The sequence below is a fragment of the Sinocyclocheilus grahami genome, unplaced genomic scaffold, assembly GCF_001515645.1.
Source record: "Sinocyclocheilus grahami isolate Dianchi unplaced genomic scaffold, SAMN03320097.WGS_v1.1 scaffold62.1, whole genome shotgun sequence".
In the NCBI taxonomy this organism is placed as follows: domain Eukaryota; kingdom Metazoa; phylum Chordata; class Actinopteri; order Cypriniformes; family Cyprinidae; genus Sinocyclocheilus; species Sinocyclocheilus grahami.
The window spans coordinates 587,977-613,551 of NW_015505241.1; the positions used below are offsets into that span (position 1 = coordinate 587,977).

The 25,575-nt window shown below is 37.2% G+C and overlaps 1 protein-coding gene and 1 long non-coding RNA gene across 2 annotated transcripts in view; one reads left to right on the forward strand and one right to left on the reverse strand.

The window, feature by feature from the left end:
• LOC107584699 (polypeptide N-acetylgalactosaminyltransferase 18-like) overlaps positions 1–25,575 on the forward strand; it is a 132,303-nt gene that overhangs the window by 44,919 nt on the left and 61,809 nt on the right. Inside the window, exons 2-3 of the mRNA XM_016271403.1 lie at positions 16,964–17,159; positions 20,007–20,173. Of these exons, the coding sequence (XP_016126889.1) occupies positions 16,964–17,159; positions 20,007–20,173 (363 nt within the window). The remainder of the gene's footprint in view (positions 1–16,963; positions 17,160–20,006; positions 20,174–25,575) is intronic.
• LOC107584700 (uncharacterized) lies at positions 16,466–20,551 on the reverse strand. The gene is made up of 4 exons (XR_001609176.1): positions 20,236–20,551; positions 20,026–20,130; positions 18,565–18,647; positions 16,466–16,512 (listed from the first exon to the last, which is right to left on the reverse strand). It is a non-coding gene; the product is annotated as an uncharacterized lncRNA (long non-coding RNA).

Here is a 25,575-nt window from a genome sequence, read left to right on the forward strand (position 1 = left end):
GTTGAGGCAAGTTGGAGCTAAACTCTGCAGGACACCGGCCCACCAAGACCAAGTTTGGGCAGCCCTGCTGTAACCGGAAGGTTTGTAAAACATTTACAACTGATGAGTAGCTTACACTTTGGATTAGGGGATGCAGAAAGTGTTGTAAATGCCTTGTATACTGCCGGGCAAAGGCAAAAGACCGTAACTTCGATTTTGGTCGAAAATTAGTTACTGATATTTTTGGGACATTCAAGACATCTTTTATCATGTGTATAAGTACCTTGAGTCAATTTCGTTGTTTTTCCGAGAAAATAATGGGTCATCTTAACCGTAACTTCAAAAAGCCCCAGAGAAACCAAGGCAAAACACAGTTTATAAAACAGATAGTTCCAGTCCTTGATTCTGATTGGTTGAGCCACGTTCGAAGCTGTTGTAAATTACTCTACAAACATACACCTATGTTTACGTTTGTGTGTTGCTCGGCAACTACTTTGTAGCAACCACAACTGTTTCTGAGGAACTACATTGTTTGGCGGAAGAATACTGTTTTTATTAATATCGTTACACTTTATTTGCTCTGTTTTATTTTGTGAAACCTTACTATGTATATGGAATAACCGTTTTATAAAAGCAATAAGCCCCGTGAAGCCGTGGTTTACAGTGAATTTATAACAGCTAAAGGGGTTTTAGGCACTCCGCTTAGCGTCGTGCCTAACAACGCCCCTTAGCTGTTATAAATTCACTGTAAGCCACGACTTCTTGGGGCTTATTGTTTTAATAACACCAGTTACCGCTCTTTCACTTTGTTTGGAATGCTCAAAATGAGTTACGGCATTCTGCCTTTGTTTAGCTGTGCGTCAATATGAAGTTACTTCTTGGAGTTATACAGTGTTCTGCCTTTGTTTTACTGACCATTAAAGTCCTCCACGTTTTAATTACGGTGTAACTTGTATACTTTCATACATCTGATCTGTCACTGAAGCACTTTATTAGACAAACGAATTAGATAGATTGCGATCTACGAAACAGCTCCATATAACAAAGCAATGTAAAGACTATAACTGGGCAGCAATACATAATCGTGAATAACCTGTAAAGATAAAAAAAAAGTGTTTTCCTCTTTTTGTAATGAAGATTATTCACCAGGCTGTCACTTCTCGTTGGACGCGTGTGGACTCAAATGCCGTAGCATCATAAAATCAGTAGGCTACTAACAGTTTGCAATTAAATCCATATCCTACCTTTTCTTGTATCCCGATAAAATCAATCCATGGCGATGAACGTCGTCGGAGATGTTTAATCCACAAGCATTCTGAGCATTATTCCTGCTTGCTGGCGTTCACATCAATCCACAAGTCGTTCTTTTAGGTTAGGCTATTTTCATTCAAGTCAATATAAAAGCAATTATGCTATGTCTAGCATTCTTTAACGTTACTGAGCATAGCAAATAAATTGGTTGCAAAACGGTATCCACGGTTTAACTTTTAGTCCGCTTGTTACGGTAAAAAAAAAATATTTCCGTATGCAATAGCCCATGATCACTCGATTTTATACAGGTGTTATGTAACGATTTTGTAAATGGTGATCAGCAACCAAATATTGATAATGTGGAAATTACTGTATTTTGCCTTTGTGTGACTTCACATGTTTATTCACTTGACAGCAAATAATTTATTTTATTTATAATAGTTTTTAGCATAATTGCATTTTTGTGCTTTTTAACAGACCAGCTTACAACTTTAACGAAACATACATTAATTATATACTGATCATTTACTAATGGTTTAATCATCATTTGTTCATGATTAACAAATGTTTATTGAGATTATAATACAATGTTGACATGTCAGTGATTTATTAGTGATTAATAATATATTAACTAGTAACTTAACAGTAACGATTAACCATTTACTAAGGATATGTTTGATTATTTCACGATGCTATTTTTTAAGATAACTTACGACAGATTTGTAAATTGTTAGCATATTACTTAATACTAATTTGTGAACGTATAGTCATGTCTTGTAAATGATTAGTTCATCATCATCTAATCACTTGTAAAAGATTTATAACTTAATCAACAAAACATAGATACAAATATGAACGTATCACTTATTAATCATTTATGAACGCATAGTCATGTTTTGTAAATGATTAGTTCATCATTAACTAATTACTTGTAAATGACTTGTAAGTGAATTAACAAAACATACACAGATTGTTAGCATGTCACTTATTAATCACTTATGAATGTTTTGTAAATGATTAGTTCATCATTAACTAATCACTTATAAATGACTTACAACTGAACGTTATTACCCAGTGTTACCCAGTATTGCACGGATCTAATATAATGTTACACATCCAATGTTTTTCCCCAAATGTTCACTTAAGACATAACTGATTGTGTTTGTGTGAATACTTAAATACTGTCAAGTCCTACCCTTGTTCAACTTCCAAAGGACACAAGGACAACTCAAATTTCCGACTCAATCACTTTTAATTTTCTTTTTGGCTTTGTCAGTTGATTCAGTAAATTAGGTTGTAAACCTTTAAAGACAGAGAAACAAATGTTACCATTTTAACTAAACATTTTAATTAAACAGTTTCATATGTTTTAGTAAAGCTTTAACATTTAACAGAATTTTTACATTTTTAACTTGTACTATTCATTCGTATCTTATACATTTACATTTTTTTTTTCCAAACTCACCATGGTTATTTTAGCACAAACTCATTTAACACAATCAATAAAGTCAATGCTGCAATGTGTTTCTTAACCAATCTACACAGCAGTTAAACATACTTGAACATATTAAGCAGCATTTCAAACACCATGAAATTAAATAAAACATTTCACTGACCATTGGCGTCTTTGGACTGAACCTATTAGTGAACTTGGAGCGTCTTCTCTCTGAAGTTTCTTTTCTGAATGAATGAGAACCTCCATGTTTTTACAGGTGCTCTTAATCAGTGACAATGACTGATCCTGTGATAAGCAGCCAGCTTGCTGCTGCTGGTGCACTCTGGGAAGTGTAGTTCTTTCAGACCCATTTCTGAGATTTAGCTTAACAGTAATTATGTGTGTGTATCGCGCGCTGCTGGAAGCACTGTTATGCACGCACTTCGCATGAGAGTCAGCGCAAGAAGCAAGCAGAGAAAAGATACTCCTCTCAGAAAACTTACAAATAAAGATCATTTTAGATGTTTAATTAGGGGGTTATTTCATGTATGTTATATTTGCAGCAGCAATATTTCTTACATGCTCACAGCAGCATGTTGTGGATGTATTGGCAGTAGCAAGTCTCGGTACTTGCTCTGCCGCAGCAGCAGCGTAGCAGATCTATTCCGCCAAGACCAAATACATTAACATTGTCGTACATTACCATGCCAATCCCTCCGAGAGTTGTCATGACAGAAATATACATATATATATATACAGTATATATATATATATATATAAATGTTTTTTTTTCAAAAAGAAGTCACACTATTCAGCTGTTCAGCTGTGACTGTGAATATTGTTGTTTCATGATGACTTCATCAGGATACTAATTCAGACATCAGCTTTAACGCAATGGTCTAAAATATATTTATGGCTAGCTAAACCAAAACTAAAGTTGAATGAATTACTGTGGAGTAAAAATCTCAAAACACACACCGTTTAATATAATTCATATGATTTATTATATTTAGGTGTGGAAAATGATTTTTGTTGTTGATTTATGTGAGCACATTAGTTGTGTGAAGCCAAATCATTGTTGGCACCTCATTCATCAGACACGTCTCTTTATGCAGGTGGCCTTTTGTAGAAGTCCATCCCGTTTCAGCCCACCTGACTGTATTTGATAATGTTCCTCACAGAGAGCATGTGATTAGAGCCGCCGGGGCTTAACAATCTGCTTGAACAAGACAAGTCATCAGTGTGGAAATTTGATTGACACCGCAGAGGAGTCACAGGAGCTCGGATAAAAAATGAACCGCTCGTTCGGTGTGGCGTAATCCTGTAGCAATTATCCACAATCTGCAGTATCTATAAATCCTGTCTCACACAGTTTCTTACTGGTTCTGTGAAACTGTTCTTATTGTATCTATATTCTGATTCAGGAAGTCACTTTTATTTCTTTGGCTTCCTCTGGGCCTCTTTAAGTGCTTGTGTTTGGCGGCCCACCTCCTTCAGGAAGGGCTGGGCTCTGTTCATGTGAGAGCAAGTATGGTGGGCGGTGGATTGTATGAACAAAATCTTATATAACTCCATGAGTAATTTTTGACCCACCTTATATATAGTGTCTTGCAATAATAAATAAAGATGGCTAAGAGAAAGTGGCTGTAATTTTACCAGTACACATGTATATATTATTATTATTATTATTATTATTATGATTGTATTATTATATACAGTATGTACCAGTACATATGTTATATTTTTTCTGGAAATTCAACACATTTTTGGATTATTGTCACAATGCTGGTATACACAGTACCTTTGTGGGAGGAATAGACTTAATTATATGTATATTATTCACTAATAATCTTCATTGATTCAGTGAGCTCTTAAAGGGATAGTTTACCCAAAAATGAAAATTCTGTCGTTACTCACCTTCATGTCGTTTCAAACCCATAAGACTTTTCTCCATGCAACCAAAACTTTGATGCTTCAAAAAGTTCATAAAGACATTATAAATGTAATCCATATGAACCGAGCAGTTTAATTCAAATCTTCTAAAGAGACACAATCTCTGTACATGATAAACATATTTATAATAGGGTTTTATTCACCATATTTTCATGCATTGGTCAGTGTTTAAATATGAATAAAAGAGCGGATTAAACCGATCAATTCATTTGGATTACTTTATAGTGTCTTCGTGAATGTTTTGAAGCGTTGAAGTTTTGGTTATGTTGACTTTCAGTGGAGGGACAAAAATCTCTCAGATTTCATTCAAAATATCTTGTGATTCGATTATGGATAAAAGTCTTCTGGGTTTGTAACGACATTAGAATAAGGCCGTATTTAAAGCATTTTTTTTCAATTGTACTCAATGGGAGTGCCACGTATTTGCCACTGAGTGTTTATTGGAACTTTGGGTAAAATGCAGCGCTCATCACTGTCATTTTTACCCAGCTGTCCAATCACAGTGGAGGAGGGGTGGTACGAATACCACACCGACCAACCGCCACATCCTGCTTGTAACAGATGATAACAACAAGCACAACAATGGAGCAAGTACTTTACATTGTGTTGACATTTTTATATATAAGGAATAATTGACAACGGCCAGTTGAGTTATTAGAAAATAATTCACACCCAAGGTGGTGATGTGGTCACGATGTGAAGCGGAGAAAAAATTCTATAATGGTTTCCTCAAAAATAGTAAGCATCGAGAACTGTTTTCAACATTGAACATAAAAAAGAACCATTACTAATAAAAAAAAAAACACAAATGATACCTGATAATAACTGAGCACCATATCAGCATAGTAGAATGATTTCTGAAGGATCATGTGACACTGAAGACTGGAGTAACGATGCTGAAAATTCAACTTTACCATCACAGGAATACATTTTAAATATATTCAAACAGAAAACAGTTCTTTGAAATTGTTATAACATTTCACAATATTATTGTTTTTACTCTATTTTTGGTCAAATAAATGCAGCCTTGGTGAGCAGAAGAGACTTCAAAAACATTTTGACTTGTAGTGTAAGTTAATTTTAGCCTCTAGAATAAATGGCAATAGTGAACATGCTAATTTAATGCCAGATAATGTAAATGTAATCAATGCTGCAGCAATAAAAGCAAATAACGATCATACAATTTGACCTACTGTCACGAATTCAGTCCATGGACTTCCGTTTATTCACCACCAGAGATCACCCTTTCCATTACATTGACTCTCGCACTACACAAACTGTTGCATAGCACCCTGGACTACATATCCCATCATTCTTTGCACGATTTGCACACTGCACTGATTGCACACAGCTGTTTCTAATCACCTCACTCACTATATAACACCCACTCTAACCACCTTTCTCTGCTGAGTATTGTTTAGCCTGTACCCCTTTCCGAGTCGCCGTGTTTTCCTTGTTTTGCGGTTTCTGATCTTTGCCCGTTTTCTTGGATTTCTCCCTCTCGTCTCGCCCCTGTGATTCTTTCTGCTGATCGGTGACCTACGCTAGCCCTGGGACTATTCTTGTGTTTTGCCCGCCATATACCTGTTTGCCAGTGTTTTGACCCTGCCTGTTTACCACGTCTCTTAAATAAAGCCTGCAGATGGATCCACATGTCTCACGTCTTGTCAGCCCCGTTACACCTACAGCCTGTCCTACATTTTTTCCACCAGTAAAAGATCCAGTTTCAATCAGAAATACATCACATTATGAAGTAAAATGGCTTGTGAAAGCCATTTAACGTAGATTTTTTCCTGAAGAATTCATCGCTGTCATGCAGCATATTGGCTGCGGTAGAACTCCTGACCTTTTCATGTATACTTGCTGTGATGCGCTCAGCACACACTGATGTGGGGTCATTCTCAGACTGCTTATGAAATTCTGCCATTTCTCATAGCTGTGTTTAATGTCTGTGAAAGGACTTCCATTACTTGAAGCCCTATGTCTCTTTTGTTGAGTTGAAAGGCTCTGATAGCTGGCCTACATGCTTGCGGACTGAATTCCTCTATCAACAAAGAGCCTTTGGGACAACATGCTGAGAAGACTGAGCCACTAGATGTTGCCTAGGTTACGAAGTCTACAAAAGCCACCCTTGACCGCACCAGCGTGGTTTCTTATCTCTCCTGAGGGAGGCGACTAATTAATAGCCAGACATACTTTCACATCACTGACCCTCAGGCACATATAATGGGGTTTTAGGACACGTGTGCTTATGATCGTGTCGTAATTATAATGTTGTGTGCTGCATTCATTTTGTAACTTTAGAAAAATGTTCTGGGCAGCATGATTTCATGTGGCAATGTCATATATTTGTACATTTGTAGTTTACCTGACTATTTTAACACCATGCCAGTTTAATATGGTTTATTAAAAACTGAATATAACATTGGCCAGTGTCACCACAAAAACAGTATGACTGTGTTATGATGTGAAAGGCTCTTAAAGGGATAGTTTACCTGAAAATGAAAATTCTGTCGTTAATTTCTCACCCTTATGTCATTCCAAACCCGTACAAAACCTTCATTCATCTTTGGAACACAAATTAAGATATTTTTGATGAATTCCCTCAGTGACCAGAACGAATCAGCTCTAGGCATGACGAAGCGGATATCGTCCTCTTTTGGAAGGCCAAACAAAGTAGTTTCGCTTTCACAACGAAACACACAGCGTCTGTGTTATGCCTTCTTTCTTTGCGTGAACATTTGGGCGGCGTTATGAAAATCGTTTTAGGTAGGAGTGGTTGACTCTTAACTTTTATAAAGAATATCTCTTTGGATTTGAGACTTCAGTCTTTGCAACTTTACAGATATTCTTTATGCACCAAGAGCTTGTAACACTCCAAAAATCGCATCATATGACCCCTTTAACGTAGTACACGTAGCAAGTTCTTTTTTTTATTACGTAATAAATAAGAATAAAACAGATAGAATAGAAAAAGAAAAGAGCAAGCTAGTGTTAGAGGGCTTTTTTGCTTTTGTTAATTGTATAATAAATAAAAAGAAAATAAATAGATAGAATATAAAAAGAATAGAGAAGCTAGTGTTAGTTTAAAAAAAAAAAGAAAACAAGCAGTTAGTAAATTAATAGAGTGCAAGTCTAAAAGAGCCAGTTTTTTATTTTATTTTTTTTGAAAACAAGCAGTTAGTATATGAATAGAGTGCATACAGGTGCATCTCAATAAATTAGAATGTTGTGGAAAAGGTCATTTATTTTAGTAATTCAACTCAAATTGTGAAACCCGTGTATTAAATAAATTCAATGGACACAGACTGAAGTAGTTTAAGTCTTTGGATTTCTTTTAATTGTGATGATTTTGGCTCACATTTAACAAAAACCCACCAATTCACTATCTCAACAAATTAGAATACTTCATAAGACCAATAAAAAAAAACATTTTTAGTGAATTGTTGGCCTTCTGGAAAGTATGTTCATTTACTGTACATGTATTCAATACTTGGTTGGGGCTCATTTTGCATGAATTACTGCATCAAGGCGGCGTGACATGGAGGCAATCAGCCTGTGGCACTGAATTACTAAAATAAATGAACTTTTCCACGACATTCTAATTTATTGAGATGCACCTGTATACTACTGTAAATATACTATAGTGCTAAAAGGGGCAATTTTTTTTTAAAGAATAGAATTAGAATAGAGAGTGCTAGAGTTAGAGGGTCAACTTGGAATTCAACAGGGAAGTAAAAGAATCAATGATGCAAATGTAATCAGATATGAAGCAAATCTAAATTCAGCTCTAACAAGACAATAGTGTCCTTATTCAAATCAAGTCAGTTCAGTGTTGATTCAGTCCAGTTCATTACCGTGTAAAGGTCATCAATAATGAAACAAGTTCAATTCAGCGAAAAGCAGTTCAACTGTCATTAGCTCAACACTACAAAGACAGTAGTGTTGTTATTTAGTGTAATTAGAAAACACATGTTAATTTTGAATTGTTGTCAATGGAGACATATGTTTTTAGTTAGAAATATCTTGAGGGGCTACCGAGACAAATAATTTTTAGTCGGTCATTTGATCTCATCATGCAGTGACCCTCTCTATGTATAAAACATAATTTATTAGACTACTGATTTGACTGGAGTACTTACACATAAAAAATAGTTTTGTTTTATATTAATATATTTTAATTTGACTAAACGGTAAATTTGTGTGAGACTGCAATCCCATAAACACACCGGTGAGAGTCGAAAGTTCTGCTTTTGATCTATTGACAATATGCAAATTAATGAACACAGACATAGCTGGATCATCGCAAATAAAAAACCCTGCAAACCTTAGTAAATCACCTTGCATGAATCATTTAAATATACTCATCAATTTTGCGTCTAAAAGGGAAACTCGTACAAATGCGTATGCAATAACTGTCCATGACTTGTCATCACTAATGTTTCACTGCATGCCTTAAGTAAATCCAAAAGCGGGTTTGCACTGACCCAAGCTGTTTGTAAATGTGTATGTCTAATTTTGTGCACATGACAGAATTACATTTGTATTATCTGATGAGTTGTATCTTGCATTAAAGCAAGTGACATCCGTTTCATGTATTAAAGCTGACTGATGAAAATGCTTTTTTGTTCACTCTCGGTGTGCCTTGTCAATTTAAGAATGGCCTCTTTAGTGAATGCTTTTAAAAGCAGTCCTTGGTCCATCTTGTACACCAAACACTACCAAAATAATTTACAATGCAGGTGAAAAGCATTTTAACAAGACATTGTGTCAATGCTGCTTTCGTTTTCTTGACACGTAGCATATTTCTCTGAACAAGGCCAGTCATCTATTATTTTGTTTGTCAATTACTCTGCTGTGAGAATAATGCATAAATAGCCATAAAATCGTACATTTGCCAAATGACAGTTACACGTTTTATTAGCCAGCATATTATAGCTGCAGCAGTCACCACACAGTTGGGGAGATCAGATAAATTAGTTATTTGTCACCTGTATGAGCAATATATTGATGTACACACCACTTCTTTATTATTCCTTAATGGATTTCACAATCTGATTTGTTGACACACGCATCATGTCTTATAAAGCAGTTAGTTAAAGCTGTAGTGTTGAGGAAATTATATCTGAGTGCTAGTATATAATCGTCTAATTCAGGATTCCCAGTAGGCCCCAAAAAAGCTACAAATCAGTTTTCATTTTCTGCATTTGCTTGAAAAAAGTCTGCTAGTGGTGTTATTATAGCTAACTAAAACTTAAGCAAACAAACAAACAAACAAATAAATAAATAAATATTTACTAAAAAAGGTTTAGTAAAAAGTAGGGATGTAGCACAATACAGTTAGCCCACGGTTCAATACATACCTCGGTTGCTTGGCACATCAAAATGTGTTTTGCAACAAATTAACAACAAAAACTGAAAAAATTCAATTCACGAGTGCGTATTGAACCGTAGAAGTTGTACCAAATGGTTCGATATTATATTGAGAATTGTGACATCTCTAGTAAAAAGTGTAGCTAAAATTAAAATTAAAACACAAAATATAAAAATAAAAAAAAATAGACGGTGACTTCTTTAATACAAAATAGATTGGTACTGTTTGGATTGGCACAAATTACCTGAATTAATAACTATTATGTCATGCATTAATAACTACATCTCCACCGATAATAATATGTACTTTAGTTATATTCATGGTTGTAAAACCACTTGTATTTGTTGAGAACACCCCCTGCCTAGCAGCCCCAGGTCATTTGATTTTGAGATCCATTTTTCAATGTCTGAAGAGAGTTTAATCAAAAGGCCTTAATATAGAAAACGTCTCAGTTACATGTGTAACCCTCATTTCCTGAAGGAGGGAATGGAGATGTCACGTTGTGACTGACGAATTGGGATCTCGCCAGAGAGACCAATCCACTTCGAGTGTAACTAAACGAGCCAGTAGACATTGGCATGTGGAATCGCATTTGACTGCGACACCTCGCAGTGTGGGTATAAGAGGCAGCAGGTGCACCGCATTCATTTAGGTTTTCGCTGAGGAGCCGAGCCGGTGACCCAGCAGCTCAGCGGTGGTACAGCAACTGTGGCGACGGGACGTCTCCGTTCCCTCCTTCAGGGAATGAGGGTTACACATGTAACCGAGATGTTCCCTTTCAGTCGGGCACTCGCGACGTCACGTCATGACCGACGAATTGGGAATCCCTACCAACGCGCCAAAGGTGCTGCCCCCTCCAGAGCCCTGTGTAGGCCTCCTGACCCTTCCTATAAGACAGACGATAGGACCGGGGTCTACACAGAGAAGGTCGACTGCTGCTGTCGCGAGGAGCATGAGTTCCGGGAACCAGGTCCTGTTGGGCCAATATGGAACCACTAAGACCTGCTCCTCATCCTCCCTGATCTTGCACAGCGTCTGTGCGAGTAGGCTCACTGGGGGGGACGCATATTTGCGAAGGTCCCGGGGCCAGCTGTGTGCCAGTGTATCCGTGCCGATCATTGCCTTGCATTGATTCGGTCAACATTTTGAACGGACGATTCAGAACTCGCAGGTCCAAGATTGGTCGTAACCCACCGTTCTTCATGGGCACAATGAAGTAAGGGCTGTAAAACCCTGACCTCATATGGATGGACCGGCTCTATCGCATCCTTCGCCAGCAGAACCACGATTTCTGCATGCAAGACAGGGGCATCAACAGCTTTTACTGATGTGGACTGGATGCCCATAAACATGGGGGGACGCCGGGTGAATTGAATCATGTAGCCAAGTCTGATGGCCCACAGGAGCCACCGAGACAGACTGGGATAACCAGGAACCAAGAGACTGAGGAAACTGCTCTTTTTCTGAAGTTTTGGATACACAAAACACAAACAAAACAAAACAAAACAAAAGATTCTCCACCCGGCCCTCCTCCGAGGGAGGGAGTGTTGCGGTCACCATCTCCCAATGAGCAGTCCCCTCCATCTGTGGGTCGCCCGTCTCATGGCCTCTTGCACTTGTACTTGTCGCCAGGTTTGGCGGGGGCTTGGACTGGCTTGGCGTCCTGCCTACGCCCAGCTCCACATTGCTTCCTGGTGGAAGGCTGCTGCTGCTGCGTGGGAGCAGGGGAGGACGCAGGGGGCACCCTCGGTGACGATAAGGCTGAGGGGCTGCGGCCAGAGTGGAAGCAGCAGGTTTCCTCCAGCACATGATGTGTTTGATCGCCTCAGTCTGCTTCTGCGCCGCCGAGAACTGCTGGGCAAAGCTCTCGACCGCGTCACTGAAAAGGCCAGTCTGTAAAATGGGAGTATTTAGGAATGGCACCGTATCATGCTCCTTCATATCGGCCAGACACAGCCAGAGATGGCACTCCTGGACCACCAGGGTGGGTATCGCATGACCCAGAGACTGTGCTGTTACCTTCGTCGCTCGGAGCGTGAGGTCCGTCACAGTACGCAGTTCATGTAGAACCGCCAGGTCATGACCAACCTCGTGCAGGTCCCTTTAGGTATTTGGCCTGATGAACCTGCAATAACGCCATGGTGTGAAGGGCAGAGGCCGCCTCCCCACAAGCTCTGTAAGCACTGCCGTAGGACATAGTTGCATGGCCACAGACTGCTCCACCGAGGGAATGCCTGTGTACCCTAAAGCTGCCCCGCCATCGAGGGTGGTGAGGGAGGAGGAGCTGCACGTTTTGTTTCTGGCTGTAAAAGGTGTCTTCCACGATCTCGTGAGCTCCTCATGCACTTCTGGGAAGAATGACACCAGAGGGGGGGTGCTGAAAACCCCCAGTGCGACCCCCACCGACGAACCACTCATCCAGCCTTGAAGGACCAGGACGCGGTGAAGGATTCCACATGAGCTTGACATTCTTGGTGGCCCAGGAATGCATAGCCGTCATCTCTGGGTCTGACTCGGGCAATGCCACTCTCCCCGAAGGGGGCAACGCAGCCGAGTCGTCATCCCAGGAGAGAGAGAGCTCACCCTCCGATGCAGCGATCGACATCTAGTCATCAGGGGGAGCACCAAAAGATACGGGCGGTACACTCTGTCCTTCAGAGGGCCCAGCGCGCACCTCTGGCAGCTCCACTGGCTGCGGAGCGCTTGAGGGGTGAGGAACTTCCTCTGGAGAAGCCCTCACCGTGATCCTTAAATCACCTCTGACTCCACAGGAAGCAGCGACGCCCCGGGTGCCGCACACTCCTGGTGTGGCTATCTACACGAAGGATGATTTTCTTCCCCTGTGAGACCGTGACCACCACTGCTGATTGCCGTAACGCCCGCACTCGTCAATCACTCGAAGAGGGAGAGCAGTAGTGATACACCACCGCTCGACTCCGAAGCCAAAAGATGAATGAATGCGGTGCACCTGCTGTCTCTTATACCCATGCTGCGGGGTGTGGCAGCCAGATGCGATTCCGCATGCCAATGTCCATTGGCTCGTTTAGTTACACTCGAAGTGGATTGTTCTGTCTGGCGAGATCCCAATTTGTCGGTCATGACGTGACGTCGAGAGTGACCGACTGAAAGGGAACTGGAAAGGGGAAGTACAGAAAGTGTTCACACATAAAACAGAATTAATTTTCTACTAGCAAGTAGAAATACATTATATTGATATTCCATCTCAGCAGTCAGGTGTTGCGTGTTTGTGCACAGGGTCCAATAAACCACATTCCTGTGCCAGTGCTTAAAGCCTGCTGCAGTCTAGAGCCATGTTAACAGCACGGCTCCAATGTTTATTCAGAGCTGCCATTTGGGTGGGTGTCTGTGCTCTCTCTCTCCAACAGAGCCGTATTTGATTCCGTCAGTGATCCAGACTGACCCTCTCAGTATCAGTTTTCTGACTGGGGACTCTGTAGTCATGTTTTCACACAGGTCCAGGTTGCAATACTCTTGCTCTCAACAATGTGACTTCCCCATTCTGTGTATTTGGTTCCCATAGCCTGAAATATTGTAGATATCAAGTGTGCAGATATAATAACGGCTGTTTTTAAAGGACTAGTGCCCCCAGAAATGAAAATTTGCTGAAAATTTACTTTGGGCCTTTCAAGATGTAGATGAGTTTGTTTCTTCATCAAAACAGATTTGGAGAGATGTAGCATTACATCACGTTAACCAATGGATCCTCTGCAGTGAATGGGTGCCATCAGTCCAAACAGCTGATAAAAACTTCACAATAATTTACAAGTAATCTACATGACTGAAGTCCATCAGTTAAAGGTGGGGTAAGCGATTTCTGGTAGCCAATGTTGACATTTGAAATCACCAGAACAAACACGCCCCTATCTCAAAAGGGTCTCTCCCCTATTTTGATAGCTCCGCCCCACACATACGTACGCAACCCAGGCAACGATTAGTTCTGTGAAACAAAGCAAAACCAATGTTACACTCTATCTACACCGGACGCGAGTGGTGCGGCGCGACAAAATACTATAGAACTCATTATAATCATGGTCTACACTGGATGCGGCACGACACGACAAATCCTCGACAGAAAACTGCTGCTGCGTTTTATTCATGACGTATTGACACAAATTTCAAATGATTTTCAACGGTCGCTTTGTCGCGTCCAGTGTACTAGACAGACTTTAGCTGTTGCGGAGCAGACACGGTGTTACTCACCTATCGAGAAGAAACAAAGCAACCTCGGCGTCCGATCGCAGGCCTTCCGCTCCTTGAGTTCTCTCGAGCGCTGGAAAGCTGATCCAATATGTACACGGGTCCTACTTCTTGCCGTATTGCCTTAAGCCTTCTTTTGTTCTGCAGACGTTTTCCTCTTTTGTTTTTTATCTGCCATCTCTATCTTTCTGTCGCTCGGCTCAGCTAATGTCTGTCCTGTGCACTGAAAGCTCTCTCCTCCACATCATGAGTAGACACGCCCCTTACTGCTGATTGGCTACAAGTTTGTTTTGCTAGTCGGCCCAAATCAGTTTTCTAAAGCGTTTTTGAAAAATCGCTTACCCCACCTTTAATGTCTTGTGCAGCAAAAAAATATCTGTGTTTGTATTTAACAAATCCATCATGAGATGCTTTTAACTTCATTTTTTTAACTCCATTTCTTTTGGTAAAATACAAGTTCTCTTTACATAATATTGCTTTTTCCAGTGAAAAAGTTGTATGTACAAATGAAGCACTGTTTAAAGGCAAAAACAACCCAAAACAGTTCTAAAAAAATATGTCAGCGGTTTTTGAGTGGACAACAAAAGATGGACTTTTTCACTGGAGGAAGTGTTATTGCGGATTTTGGACTAAAGTTAAAAGCTTAAAATGTCTTGATGGATTTATTTCTTACAAATGTAGAATACCAAGGGAAATATCATATATTATTGCCTTTTCAGTTCTCAGGAGATTTAATAATGCATCGTCTGTTTTTAGATGCTTTTTAGAATTCCTTGGCAAAAAAAATAAAAAAATAAACCCAGAAACACCACATTAGACAGTTCACATACAGTATGAGTATTGAGCATATAGGACTATAAAATGGATGTCGATGAAATTTAATGAGAAATGGCAACAATTACTCATTACAAAAAGTAACTACAGTATTAGCGTTCTTCTATGGAAAGCAGCATGTTAATTTTCTTTTGCATTTTTCTCATACAGTTGTCAATGACTTTCTTTCCTCTTGAGTAAAAGTGATATGCTCAACCTGATCTTGATCAATCAATCAATCAGTAGAAACGTCAATAGAAAGATATATTGGTAACACTTTACAATAAGGTTCCATTTGTTAACTATGGCATGAACTAACCATGAAAAAAATATTTTGAGCACATTGGGTCTGTTAAAAGGATTTTACAGCTAATGTCTTATGTTGGAAGCAACTTGAGCTTGAGCTGAAATTGTTCTTTAACATAGTAGCTATTCATAAAATATGTATTAGTGAAGCTCTGCTTTCTATTTTATAGCTACAAACTGCTGCATGTTAGTGCGTGGCTGACGCTGCTAGATGTGGAAAGGTCACAAGCGACAGTCAAGCACAAAGGTCAATCAAAGTGACATTGAAACGCAAACAAAAAACGAGGCTCATGCACAATGGGAGTGTTATGTAAGGATATTGTTTGCATGGAACATTGTTTTCCCTCAGTATAATATTCTCCTTTTTGCAAATCATTTGCAAATCACCATCCCACAGCAGCAGTCTTTGAGTTAAAGGGTTAGTTCACCCAAAATAAAAATTCTGTCATTAATTACTCACCCTCATGTCATTACAAACCTGTAAGACCTTCGTTCATCTTCGGAACACAAATTAAGATATTTTTGATTAAATGTGAGTCTTATATATATATATTTTATCTAGGGATGGTTACCACTTCATTAGATTGTCACACATATTACCTACTAGAGGTGTCAGTGAAGTTTCTGAGTTAAAGGGTTAATTCACCCAAAATAAAAATTCTGTCATTAATTACTCACCCTCATGTCATTACAAACCTGTAAGACCTTCGTTCATCTTCGGAACACAAATTAAGATATTTTTGATTAAATGTGAGTCTTATATATATATATATTTTATCTAGGGATGGTTACCACTTCATTAGATTGTCACACATATTACCTACTAGAGGTGTCAGTGAAGTTTCTGAAAAAAAAATACAGATTGTTTTAGATTTTTTATTTTATTTTATTTAGAATGGGGAGAACATACAATTTACAAGAACGCAGTTGTCACCACACTAAATTTATTTTTTAAGAGTTTTTAAAACATATCACAACTTTGCCTTGAAATTACCACTATGTGATTCCCTAGTTGCATATATAGGGAGTTTAAAGGGCAAAAAGTTACACAAGAAACAAGCTGTGTTGAATTTCCAAAATGATCTATTTCATCGTCAAATAGAAACTAGAGAAATGCAGAACGATAGAAATAGAGAGGTGTGAAAGTTATGCCCCTGAAGCCACGAACCAGCCATCAGTAGCGCTGGGGAGAGAACGAGAAAGAAACATGAGCGCACACACACACACACACGCACGCACGCACACACACACACACACACACACACAAGCTTATGTGATTTGTTATTTTGTTGGTTTGACATTTTTAGAAAGTGTATTAAGAAACAGTGTAATGTTTTTAAGTGAACTTAAGTGGTCTTTTATTTCATTATTATTATATTATAAGCAAGGACAGTTAAGTAAAATTATACTTTTAAGATTTGAATATTTCAATAGAGTTAAGCACAATTCTTTTTCACAAGGGTTTGCTTAATAAAAGAACACCAGTGATGGCATTTTTTCATGAACTGTCGTGTTATTAAGCAAAATTGCTGAATGTAAACGCGTTCAGTGTCATTTTCCTTCTGTAGCCTCTGTTCTCTGACACGTTTCATTATCAGGGGAATGCCAACCATCTCTTTCTTTGACCCTCACAGAGTCCCCGCTGAAAGGAGATGACAATCAGCTAGATCGATCTTTTTCAGACTCGTCCTTGTTCAACCACTGGGGCCAGGATATGGGGCCAGAGAGCCGCAGAGTGGCCCTCAAGATGTTTCAATATTACGGCTACAATGGTTACCTCAGCGACCGCCTCTCAATGGACAGACCCATCCCAGACTACAGACCTGAAGGGTGAGTGTCTGACAGTCTGTCTGTCCTTTACTCACTGTCACAGTGAATGCCTGCGTGAACTAATGTGATTGCTGAGCACAAATCAATGTTTGCAGTCAGCAGATGCCCTGTGTTCATTTCTCACTGAAATATGATGGTAATATGATAGTATTTTGATATATACCCATGGCGTTTTCTCGGAGGAGGCAAACAAGAGCAGTGTGTTCTCAAAAACAAATTTGGATGAGAGGATTATTGCCTTCTTTTTGCTTCCTCAGGTCCACCACACCCCTCCAATATGCACTGATATTAATATATATATTACTACATTTTTTTGCGTGTAGAAAGATGTGTCTTATGCTTGCCATGGCTACATTTATTTGATGAAAAATACAGTAAAAAAGTATAAAACATTGTGAAATAGTATTACAATTGAACTTTTTTCTGTTTAAAATGTAATTTATTGCAGATTTGGTGCTCAAGAATCATTTCTTATTATTATTATCAATGTTGAAAACAGTTTTTGCTGCTTAATATTTTGTGGAAAACATGATACACTACTGTTCAAAGGTTGGGATAAGTAAGATTAAAAAAAAAATGAAAAAAGAAATGAATACTTTCCAGCAAGGATGCATTGAATTGATCAAAAGTGACATCAAAGTAATTTCTAATGTTTTTTTGTTGTTATTTACTTTCTATTCATGAAAGAATCCTGAAAAAAAACAGCTTCCACAAAAGTATTAAGCAGTAAAAATTGTTTTCCACATTGATTATAAGAATATTATTAATAATTGAGCACCAATAATAATTAAGCATCAAATCAGCATATTAGAATGATTTCTGAAGGATCATGTGACACTGAAGACTGAAGAGTAATGATGCTGAAAATTGAGCATTATCATCACCAAAATAAATTACATTTTAAAATATATATCATTAGAAATTTAATTTTAAATTGTAAAAAAAAAAAGTCACAATATTATCGTTTTTTCTGTATTTTTGATCAAATAAATGAAGTATAACAAACATATTTCAAAACCATAACAAAATAATTATTCCACATTTTTGATCAGTAGTGTATAAAAATACTGCTGAAAATCAGAAGTAGTTTTTTTTTTACAGTCTGTTATGGGTTGAAAGCATGGCAACATATGGTTTACACAAACGACTCTGTTTTGACAGGCTTTGAAAGAGGTGTGTGTGGAAAAACATAATTACTTCATAGCCTGTAATTACTGGATGTGTCTAGCTGGCAGCAACATAAAGAACTCCTTCACATCTGATCACATCTGTTCTTTTCTCTCCATGAAGCCAAATTGCTATTGAGTACCTGGGTCTGAAAACCTTCAAAACCCACTTGTTATAAACTCCAGTCTGCCAAGAACATCAAAACATTACCTATCTTTGTAAAGACCACCATATTTACCAAAAAGGTCCTGTTTGTCTAATTGCCTTTTGTCTCTCATTAGTATTTCCAGTGATTTCCGTGTAAAGGAAACAGAATAGGGCCTGAAACTGAAGATGAAGTCATGATTAAATAAATGGTCAGCAAAGAAGTTGCCTAACCTTCTGAAAATGCTGATTGTAAACCTCAGGAGGTCAAACTAAATATTATATGAGCTTTTTTATTTATTATAAATTTTGCATGAAGTTTACAGTTTTGCAACTCTGTTACTAAAACTGTTTGGTTGCTAAAACTTTCTAAATACATCTTAAACCCTGATTTGTGTGATGTTCTTATTTTGGCAATAATTATTAAATAAGCAAAAACTAAATAGACAACATTTATAGAAAATTGTAAGAAGTATATACACCACTGGTCTACAGTTTGGAATAATTAAGATTTTTTTAATGTTTTGGAAATGCAGGGCTGCATTTATTTGATCAAAAATACATTACAAAACAGTAATATTGTGTATATTATTAAAATGTAAAGTAAATTATTTTCTAATTGTATATACAATACTTGTCAAAAGTTTGGAAACGTTACGGTTTTTCAATGTTTTTAATGAAGTCTCTTCTGCAATAAGGCTGCATTTATGTGCTAAAAAATACAGTAAAAACAGTAATATTTTGAAATAGTGTTGCTATTTAAAATAACTGTTTTCTATTGTAATACATTTTAAAATGAAATGTATTTCTGTGATGGCAAAGCTGATTTTTCAGCATCATTACTCCAGTCTTCAGTGTCACATGATCCTTCAGAAATCATTCTAATATGCTGATTTGCAGATCAATTATTGTAAATTGCTATCAAATATTAACAGTGATTCATATTATTATCGGTTTTGAAAACATATTATTTTTCAGAATTCTTTGAAGAGTAGAAAGATCAAATAAACAGCATTTATTTGAAAAAAAAAATAATATTTGAGATTATAAATGTATTTACTTTTGATTCACTTTTGATCAATTGAATGCATCATTGCTATATAAATATATTATTAGTATTTTACATTTAAATGCATATCCAAAAATATTAAGCAGAAAAAAAAAATTCAGTACTAATAGTATCATATATTTGAATTATTGATATTTTTTCTTAAAGTCACTTGAATAACAGGTCTGAATATTTAAGCATTATAAAATGCAATTAGATTATTTAACTGAATTTGCATTCAGCAGATTTTTTTAAAATACTGATTATGAAAAAAAACTCTGAGACCTCTAAGGTGGGACATCAACATTGTAAGCTGATGTGTTTAAAACTAGTTATGTTGCATGCTTGATTAATTTTAGTAATACTTTAACACAATCTTACATGGGATTTGTGTTTTAGAAATTAAAAGGACATCAATTTGTACCCAATTCTTGGAAATGCCTCGACACATTAACATTTGTGCTCCTTTGTTTCATCTGTTCCTGCAGGTGCAAAAACATGTCTTACCCGTCCAACCTTCCGCAGGTTAGTATAGTCTTTATCTTTGTGAACGAGGCGCTCTCAGTCATTGTGCGCTCCATCCATTCGGCCATGAACAGAACCCCGCGCCACCTGCTCAAAGAGATCATACTGGTAGATGACAACAGCAATAACGGTAGGTTTACACAAAGCACAAAACACTTAACATGTTTGTCAATTGTGTAATGTTTGTCTCACAAGGTCTAAGTAGTGAGTGCCATTAATGTGAAGCATTGGCCGAACTATTTCCTGTGAGACTGGAACAAAGCAGCGGCAACCTCATGCATTTCTTTTTAGTGCTCTCTTGTGTTTTACTAGCTAGTTCTCAGTGTGAGGCTTATAGTCTTAATAATTGCCGCTGTTTGGCTTCTCAACATTCTGTCTTCAATCTAACCCTTCCGTCTGCTTAATTAGCCGCTCTGCTCATTGGATTAAAGTGACTAGTGATAGAATACTAATCAGCTGCAAACTGAGAAATATTTAGCCCGGAAAGATTAAACCTAAGAAACGTGATGAATTACTCTGTTTCTCCAACATCATGCACCTCATGTTCTGGACTATTGTTGCATGTAGCGGGTTTGTCTGCTGGCCTTTTTGCTCATTATTACTTTAATTTCCACCAATTTGGTGCTGCAGTAAGAGCGTTAATTGACAGGCTGATGAATATAGCTCCCATTATATTTAACATTAATCAAAAAATAATAATACAACGAAAGGTTGGGCTGGTAAATTAAACTGCATTTTGGCTATTTTGTGATTATTGCATTCATTATCAAATTGTCAACGTTGAAAAAAACACCTTTTTTGCGGTTTCATTTTTTTTCTGAATCATTATGTGTTAATATTGTGTGAAACAAGTGTTAATTTAATTTTAGTATTCCGTACATGCAACTTCCCAATTTATTAATACATTTATTATTATATTACATTTAATATTTTAAAATTATATTGACCTTATCTTCTAGAAAATTCTGCCATAATTTACTCAAGTTTTAACCCAAATCTTTATTTTATTTTTTAAAGATATTTTAAAGAATGTTGGTAACCAAACAGTTGCCGGTAATCATTGACTTACATAGTTTTTTTATTTTTATTTTATATATATATATATATATATATATATATTATGGAAGTAATACTTTTAATGTGCACATACAATTAAGCACACTTCTTTTTCAATAGCTTTCACAGGATACCAACAATTACAATGGTTAACATAGATAAATCTACCTAAACATTTCATTTTGAAAAATACCACAAAACCCTTAGCTTCACAGAATCATCTGCAAAGATGTTAAAACAGCTGTACAGAAATGTCATGGTTGTGCATAGATAAATGCTGCTGAGTCACGCTAAGTTTCGGCTAGATTTCTAGATTTTGCTAGATAATATTTTTTTTTTTAAATTAATCTGTCATCCTAAACATCTTTTTCTTCTCCCCCCTCCCCCCACCCAAACAAAACCCCACAAACCAAAACATGGTGTCTTTGACATTTTACTAGTGTCGTGTCATCCTGTATGTCAGGGCATAGTGCGTCAGCCGACGCTGATTTACTTTTGTCATTATGGTTAGAATTGGTCATATGAATTGGTAATACCAATATAGAATTGATAGTCTTATCAACGCTAGCTGTTGTCACCCCTACAGCTCTATGGAAGCTGCCAGGTCCTTTCAATTGTGATTATTATCTCTCGACATCTCTCCCTAATGTGAGAGCCACTTCTGGGTTCAGCTTACACTCTATTCTACTGCGGCAGACACCATGACCGACATGAAGAGAAAGAGGGTAAAGTGACCCAGATGATTCCTCACTAATTGTACCATTTTGAGGACCAGCAGCCCGCTCTCTCAGCTGGCATAATCTTGTGAGTCCTGACAGCTTTATCTTTACATTCATAGATGAAGGTTGTGAAGCGGCCACTCAACATGAGACTTTATGTCAACAGTGGGACCGACAGAGAATCTGTCAACCTTCAGTGAAGGCCAAAGAAAATTAAATCCCGCTCTCCTCAAAACCCGAGAATGAGCTGACAAAAATTCTTTGCCTCTGCAGTGGACAAATGATGAATAACCACCTTATCATCAGAGAGAGAGATGACTTACACTGCAAAAAATTATTTCCTTGCTTAGCATTTTAGTCAGTAAAAATATCTAAACATTTTTCAAAATAAAATTACTTGAGCAGAAAAATGCTTAATTTAGACTTACTTTCAGAAAATATATCTTCAGTTAAGTTAAATCACCAAAAAAAAAAAAAAACCTTAAATGCAGAATTCCATGCAATAATAAGACTTCTTTTCAGATAATAAATACTGAACAGTTGCTGAAAATTATTCACCCTCAGGCCATCCAAAATATAGATGAATTTGTTTCTTGATCGGAACAGATTTGGAGAAATTAAGCATTACATCGCTTGCTCACCAGTTAATCCTCTGCAGTGAATGGGTGCCGTCAGAATCAGAGTTTAAACATGGAGCCGAAAGAACTGCCACAGTACTTTCTGTAGGGCTGTCTTGGCTGGCCATCGTTAGTTTTGAGCTGTTAGAAGGAGTGATGAATTGATTTCATGAATGTTGTATTATATTGGTTGAGAGCTTCACATTCAGTTCAATACAGCTTAGCTGTCCCAGCTCCTGGAGTCCATATTGACGTACACAAAGATTGAATTATTCTCTTTCTATGGCCAGGGACAATAAGGACACCTTCCAGCAGGTAAACCAGGTTTCCTCACAGAATCTGAGAAAAGATTGACGTTTTTATGTTCTTAACACACTTATTCCCTGTTAAATGCACTTTGTAATGTCAAAATGTACAAAGTTTTACTTTAAAGTATATTTTAAAAGAAGTACACTTATTTAATGTGTTGGCTGACATACTAAAGCAAGTTTAGATTTTTTACTTCATCATTACAAATGTATAAAATATAAAATACCAATAAAATTTCAATACATGGCATACTCGTTTCAACAAAAAGTTTACCATAAATGCTTGTCAGTACATTCAGCAGTACACTTGAAACATATTTTAAAGACAATAAAAGTAATTATGAAATTAGATGTACTTAAGCCCAGAGTGAGTTAAACACTCTCTAAAATTTAGCTAATTACATTTAATATTAATTTAAACTATAATACACTTTCATTTAATTGCGGTTTGCATGCGGTTAAGTGTCTGTAAACATGACACTCGGTTCACACTTAAAATATTATTTTAAAGTATATTGTTTCAATAATAAGTGCTCTTTTTTTAAAAGTATGCTAAAGTGTACTTCGTTTTTACAAGGGAATAGATAGATCCTGCAAAATATGGATGCTAGTTTAAGTCAGTTTAACATCAAGGACTTAATTAAAATGTCTCAAAAGCTTTGACACCCAGTAAGATTGCTTAGAGACCTTCAGCATAATATTATCATATTATAATAGCATGCAGTGGTAGGATCAGTCAAGCTTAATGTTTTGTATTGACTGAATCAAGAAGTGCACTTGAGATAATGGTGATGAAAGATTGATGCTTTCAGTCATGAGCAGCTCTGAGATAATGGACCTGTTATCATTTGTTTTATTATGATAGGATCTTCACCAGTTCTTCCAATCAATTGCTATTTGTTCATGTATGTTAATCGGTCATTTTCAACGGAGATGAAAGTTCTGCTCTAATAAGCTTTGAAGAAAGTTTTTGGTGAGGTTGAGGATAGAGGGATTTTCGCTGTCAAATAAAATCAGAAGACAGATTTCATTTAGTGTCTCCCGGTTCAATCATAAAACTCATATTTGCAGGCGGGGGTAAAGCATTAGAGCAATTTGTAGAGCCACAAGCTGTTCATATCCAATGTTCTCTGGCTTTTGAAAGAGACATTCTCTTCACGTTCACTCGTGCAATTCCACAATCTCAGGGATCGATGAGAGACGCCGTTCGCTCAAGGATAAACTCTGTTGGCACGAGCCTGGCTGAGCACAACATCCCACTCAAGGGCCAGGTGAATTACATTGTGGCTATATGAAAAGTGACCTTTAGCTTCTGTCATACCTGTGGCCAGTGTCAGGATCTTTAAGGGCAAGGAAATAGAGCAAAACAACTGTCGAATAACAATCGCTGTGATTGGCCGATATTACAAGTGCCTACACTGGAAACATTCTGTACGAAGAATATTCTTACATACCATCATCTCTTTCTATCAGAGATTTTATTCTTTCACATACACTGAATTTTTTGTTAATGAACTATTATTGTAGTATGTTTTACAAGTCTTTGTTTGTCCGGTCTACTTAGTCTGTGTTTGCCCTATTGTGGAATATTAAAGACTATTTGCATCTATCTTCGCCTTCTTCATGCGTGTATCTCACCATAGCGTGACAGGCATATGAGTGCCTGTACTGTATATTTTATAACTGAAAACTGTATATTTCACTAGCCGATTTAATGTTACTATACCCGTAAGTTATAAAGTAATTAATAATTTCTACTTGCATAATTTTACAGCAAGCCATAATTTTTTACCGTATTTTACTATATGATGTAATTTAAAACATTCACATTTCTTCACCATATATAGAAAGATACTGTAACTTACAGTACAGTTAATCAATTAACAGGTTTTACTGTTTTCTGTAAAAAAAAAAATCATAGGGCTTTATACGGGCTTTAGGTCTGATTGTCAGGGGAAAACATACACTGGGGCGTGTAAAATCTCTCAAAAATTGCTAGTACATTTTGCAAATAATTACAAAGAAACAGCAAGTAACACATTGAATTTAAACAGAGTTTAAAGAATAAAAAGACTGAAATAGTATTTTCTTGTAAAACATTCATTAATCCAACAATCTTTATTTCGAAAAATTATTTTTACAGTGTAATATTCATAATAGTACCTGGTTTGCAACTCAGATGGTGCCAAATAGACATAGCAGGATTGACTGTGGATGGAAAACATACACTGGAAAAAAAAATACTTTGAGTACTCACTAGTGAAGGGTACGGTGGCTGAGAAGTGCAGAACAAATCACAATTCTGAAAACAAAATAACAAATTACAAACGCAAATGCAAGTCTAAAAAACAAAATAACAATTCAGAAAACATTATAACAAGTCAGAAAACACAATGACAAATCAGACAAACCGGAAAAGGTAGGTATAGTTTGAGACAGTGCCATTGGTTTGGGATTACTCACCGCTGACTGGACGAGACATCTGTCAATCAACGTATACAGGAAGAACCAGCCGAAGAAAAGTCGTGGTAGAAAGTTCGGAGATGGTATTAAGGTAGCTCAGTTTAAATGTATTATATGAATTGCCCTTACTCTGGAATAAAAAATACGGGGGTAAAATAATCAGCTCCAGTGGTGCAGATGGATAAGTGCGTGCCCTTGGCTTTTTGACGCGATCGACCCGGGTTTGATCCCGTCTTTTGCTGAACTTTTTTTCCCTCCCTTTTTAAAGCTGTAACAACAATACTGTGATACAGAGAAACCGTGATATTTTTTGCTTAAGGTTATCATACCATCAAAATCTCATACCGGCCCATGCCTCATTGGGAGACG